Source organism: Condylura cristata, unplaced genomic scaffold, assembly GCF_000260355.1.
Source record: "Condylura cristata isolate star-nosed mole 26May11 unplaced genomic scaffold, ConCri1.0 scaffold00041, whole genome shotgun sequence".
Lineage (NCBI taxonomy): Eukaryota > Metazoa > Chordata > Mammalia > Eulipotyphla > Talpidae > Condylura > Condylura cristata.
In genome coordinates this window covers 3,040,196-3,045,300 of record NW_004567142.1, presented here as the reverse complement: position 1 = coordinate 3,045,300, position 5,105 = coordinate 3,040,196, and the positions used below count along the sequence as shown (strand labels likewise).

Below are 5,105 nucleotides of genomic sequence, written 5' to 3'. Positions count from 1 at the left end.
CCAGCTGGAGCCTGGTGGTGTGGACTGTGGATACCTGGCATCCAGGTCCCAGTCTCTAGTCCAGTCACACCTCCAATCACTGTAGCAAACCTCAAAGGCCCCCTCCATTGCCAAAACACCCCAAGGGGAAGAGAGTCACAGTCTGATGGTATCCAGTCCCTGCAACCCACTCATCTTGGGCCTCTCCCTCTGTTCTCATCACCCCAGGCCCCCTGCCCTCTGCAGACTTAAAGTCTTCTGCATCTGGTCTTCCTCTTCCTGGAAGATTCTGCTCTGTGGTCTCGGCTTCCAGGTCACCTGCCCCAGCCCAACCTCTCTCGGTGTGTCCTTTAGGTAACTGGCTCTAAGGACTCACTGTGCTTTCATTTGCTGGCCATTCTCCCCCTAAATCAGTTACTCACCAAACAGACACACAGAAGTCGCGGTTCCTGTTGAGTTTCCAGGGCCCAACACAAGGGGTCTCGATGACTGTGTGTTGAGTGTTTGAGAAGAACAATGGTGGAGGAAGACTTCCCGGAGGTGGTGTGAGCAGGAGGCGGGTGTCTGCTTGGTCATGGAGATGAGGGATGGTTTGGGAGGATGCAAGCGGCCAGGGGTAGGCACCTTAAGTGAACTGTGCCACCCCAAGCTTGCCCCTCAGTCACTGGAGCCAGTCCTGGGTGTCAGTTCAGCAGTGCCATTTCTCTGCTCTGTGACCTTGATATGTATCTCAACCTCTCTGAGCCTCAAACCCTTCATGATCTCCTGCCGGGATCATGAAGGTGAAAGAGCATGTTCTGGCAGCTTTGTATGTGGTAGTCTGCACATACTAACTACGTGCTGGATAAAGGGCTTAGTGCAGGACATGATAAAAAACGGGTCTTTATGAGAAGGGGTAGAGGGAGCACTTATTCGGGAGTCCTGGAAACCTGGCTTAGAATTCTAGCTGTCCCATTTGCATGCTGTGTGACTTTGGGCCAATGCGTTTCCCTCTCTGAACACTGGTTAACTTGGCTTTATAGTGGGAAGCATGGTTGTCCCGGGGGTTTTGTTGTGAGAAGTAAATGGAAGTAGTGGTGCTGCAGAGCATCTGGCTTTGGGGGGTCATTATCATTAGGAAGCGCTCTGCAGGAGATGGCAGGTCATGGAGGTCGCAGGCCCCCAGGTTTGGTGCAAGGAGGGTGGGGGTGGGGATACTGTAGACATGGGACTATACCAGACAGGGAAACCGAGGCTCAGGGAGGGGGACAGGCCTTTCGCTGGAGGTCATGGAGCTCCTTGGACAGAGCGGGACCAGGAGCACAGAGAAGGAAGCTTCCAGATCCCCACAGGGCATTATAGGCAGATGGGAGTCTCCGCGAGGGAGTGGGCCCTTTAAATTCTAAGCTCCACCTTTGTTTAAAAGGGTCTTTGGGGAGTATAAAAGGGGGTGGGGGGTGCAGTTCCTCTCTGCTCCAGAAAACAACCTGCTGCCTGCACCCAGCAGCCCCCGGCTCTGGCTCCTGACTAGCCACCCACCACCCACCCCTGCGGGCCATGCAGCTTCCGCCCTTCGACATGTGGAAGGACTACTTCAACCTGAACCAGGTGGTGCTGGCACTGAGCCGGAGCTGGGGGCAAAGGCTGGAGGCCCTGGAGGCGGGGGAGCCCAAGCCTGGGACCCCGCCGCCGGGCCAGGTTTCGGGGCCAGCAGAGCCTGGGGACAGCGGGAGCCTCGGTGCCCTGTGCAACTTCTGCAAGCACAACGGGGAGTCTCGTCACGTCTACGCCTCGCACCGGCTGAAGACCCCGGAGGGCGTGGTGACGTGTCCCATCCTGCGGCACTACGTGTGTCCCCTGTGCGGGGCCACCGGGGGTCAGGCCCACACGCTCAAGTACTGCCCCCTGAACGGTGGCCAGCAGTCCCTCTACCGCCGCAGTGGGCGAAACTCGGCTGGCCGCAAGGTCAAGCGCTGAAGCTGGGGGTGCCACCCCATACGCACCCCAAACCCTCCTGCCTCAGTCCCCACCAAGTTCCTGGACTCTTCCCCCCCAGCTCACCAGCAGCCAGAACTCCATCAAGGCTGGACCCTGACTGTGGACGCTGCTGGGGAGCCAGAACACCCTGCCTCCGCGACTTCTCCACCCTTGGGGCTCTGTCCTGGGGGTGTCCGGATTCTTGGTGCAGCTGGACCGCCACCCCCTTGGGCCGCCCAGCCTGGGGTCACTGGTCCTTCTGGGCCCCCTCTGACACCCAAGCGCCCTTGGGGGTGTGTCCATTCTTTGTGGAATCGAAGAGTCCGTGGACCCACGCACCCCACGGGCTGTCCCGGGCCCACGCCGAGGATTTCGCGACAGTGAGCTGGCTGAGTCGGCGCATGGCGGAGACCATCCGGACACCGGGCTGCACGCTGAGGCCGGTTCTCCATGGTCGGTGCCCGCACACCCAGATCTGCGTGTCCACTTGGACCAGCCGGATCCTCCCACCCGCCTGGAGTTGGCGGAGGGAGAGGCGCGCGGGAAGGGAGGGGCGCGCAGTCTTCGCAGGCAGGCTTGTCTCGGGTGGAGAGCCTGGGGTGAGCAGACCCCTTCATCTCGCTCCAGTGGTCTTTCCCCTTGTACACCCGGCTCCCTGCGCCCCTTCGCACCCCACCCCCCAAATCACGGAGGATCCTTTCCTGCTAGAGGGCTTCAACGCACCTCCTCCCACCCAGCGCCCCCAAGTCACAAACGTTTGCTCAAGGTTGTTATTTTCCTCCTTTGTATTTTGTATCTTCCAGCGGTTACACGAAGGAAGCGCAGAAAGGAAAGCGGCTTTAGTGCCCGGATAGAAACGGCAACCGCCTAGATTTTACTTTAGCGGCAAAGAAGCGGCCCAGTCGGATTTTAAGTTGTTTGGGTTTTGACTCCAGACTAAAGGGCCCCAAGGGGGTTGGGGCTCTACTGAATAAAGAGCGTTTCTGGTTATCTTTGAAATCACCCAAAATGTCTCTGTCTTACCACCTGGCCCCGCCCAGGAGGCTGCGCCCCCCCCCAGGGACCTCATCAGCCACCCCCGCCCTTGGAGCTGGAAGCACAGCAGTGGGCCCCTCCAGACATCACCCCGCCTGGTCACGGTGAACTGATTCCCCAAGGGTCCTCCAGCCTCCACCTTGACCCCAGATTCCCTTTCTGGCCCTTCCTTGTCCAAGAGACCCCCCACCCCCACAGCAGAACAGCAACTTTGTGGGAGTTCTTTGGGCTCCCAGATCCTGCTCAGACAGGTGGTGGAAAGGAAGGTCTCTGCCCCAGGGAGACACATTTGTACCTGAAATGTTGCCTATAACATCAGGGCTGCCTGTTCTATTGCCGCATTAATATGAACATCCCCCTCCCAGCTGAGGAAAGTGAGGTCGCAGGGGAGGGGAGGGTACTCCCCTGAGCAGCCAGCCTCCCCCCGCTGGCTGGCTGGCTCCCGAGGAGGAGCTGGCCGCATAGCGGGAGGCCCTGGCCGCATAGGGGGAGGCCGCAGCCAAGTAGGAGGTAAGACCAAGGCCTCCCTGGTGGGTGGGGGTTAGTCTCAGGGCTCGCTCTACCCACTGCTCGCCGCTCCTGTCTGCAGTGTATTTCGGTGGATCTGTCTGTACTGCTCCCCACGGTCTCTGGTGACTCCTTTCACCTCCTGCACCCCAAGGGGGCCAGAGACTTGGCATCTGAATCCTGCAGACCTCCGTGAGAACTTAACCCCCCTGCGATGCTTTCTCAGACTCAAATCGACACCTGGACACCTGCTGGACACCTACGAGTACAGAACAGCCAAGGCCCCCAGGGACTGCTGCTCACAGTCCTTTTCCAGAAGGTGGGTGCCACGCTGTCTGCTGTTCTCCCTGGGTATCTCCTCCTCCAGGACCCCACTCTAGTCTTTTCTACCTTGTGCTCATGCTGGTGGGCTCCAGACAGAGGGTTCCCTCTTGTGAATCGTCACCACCTGAAGAAGCACATCCACGGGGCAGAGACTTGGCGACTGGGGAGAGGGTTGTAAAAGCCAGAGCAGGAGCTTGGACTTTCCACCCTCGGGTGGGGTGGAGGTGGGAGACGAGGGGTGTGCAGAGCCGAGGACCAGCTCTGTTCTGCCCCAGAAACCACCAAGTGAAAACCCAACAACAGGGGCAGAAACAGGAGGCCTGACCCCAGCCTGGGGTGTAGCTGTGAGGTGGGTGAGCCTGGCGAGGGCCTGGAGGAAGGGGTGCTGCCGGGAGCTTCCTTAAGCAGGAAGCGGATAGCTTCTCAAATGAGGCCTTTTTTCTTTTCCTTTGTATTTCTTTTTTAATTTTTAAAAGATTTATTTATGCATATAGGACCTTGGGTCTGTATGAAATAGTGTACTGAAATCAACTGCTGAGGGGCGCCGCGGGGAGACGGGAGAGGTCTGCTGTGTCCTGTGGGTCCCTCCCTGCCAATAGCTTCTCAGTGCTGCACTTTAACCCACTGGGCAGCCAGGGAGGCCCTCAGGGAGGACAGAGCCATGGTTTACTAAAGCACTGACATGGGAGCAGCAGTGAGAGGTGGTGTAGTCGTCCTTGGGGTTACGCATGTGCGGGGACACTGAAGGCGCCCAGGAGACAGTGGACCTGAGCTTGTCTTCCTGGGCCCTCGCGTCGCACCTGGGGCTCCACACACCTGCGCCCCTCCTGAGCGCAGATCACACTGAGCCCAGACTCCCTGAAGTCACAGCATCCTGGCAGCGTCCCCGGTGTGCAGGGGAGGGGAGACGTGTTGAGACCCAGTTCCCTAGTCCAGGTCCTGGTTGGGGCTGGGGCCAGTTAGGAGAGAGGGAATGAAAAAGGCTTGCTAGGAGTTTGGGGTTGCACTGTGTCCCCCACCCCAAAATGAAAATATATTCGAATTTCTACCCTCCAGAGCATCAGGATGTGGTCTTATTTGGAAGTAGAGTCTTTGGTGATGTAACCACTTAAGGGGAAGCCATAGTGGGGTGGGGTAGCCCATAATCCAACATGACTGGAATCTGAGGAGAGAGTGTGGCGATAGATGGAAAGAGACTGGAAGTGATGGCCACGTAGAGTCCCTGACTTCACATTACAATGCTGGGCCTCCCTGGTGGTGCAGGGGTTAATGTCCCTGGCCAGGGAGATGACCCACATGGCGGA

At 58.5% G+C, this 5,105-nt stretch overlaps 1 protein-coding gene across 1 annotated transcript; it reads left to right on the top strand.

Moving 5' to 3' along the window:
- The first annotated feature begins 1,515 nt into the window (after positions 1–1,515).
- Positions 1,516–1,935, top strand: NANOS2 (nanos homolog 2 (Drosophila)). The gene has a single exon (XM_004694216.1). The coding sequence runs from the start codon at positions 1,516–1,518 to the stop codon at positions 1,933–1,935; it is 420 nt and encodes a 139-aa protein (XP_004694273.1).
- Positions 1,936–5,105: the final 3,170 nt, after the last annotated feature.

Coding starts and splice junctions, on each gene's coding strand:
- NANOS2 (XM_004694216.1), top strand. CDS start 1,516: ATGCAGCTTCCGCCCTTCGACATGTGGAAGGACTACTTCAACCTGAAC.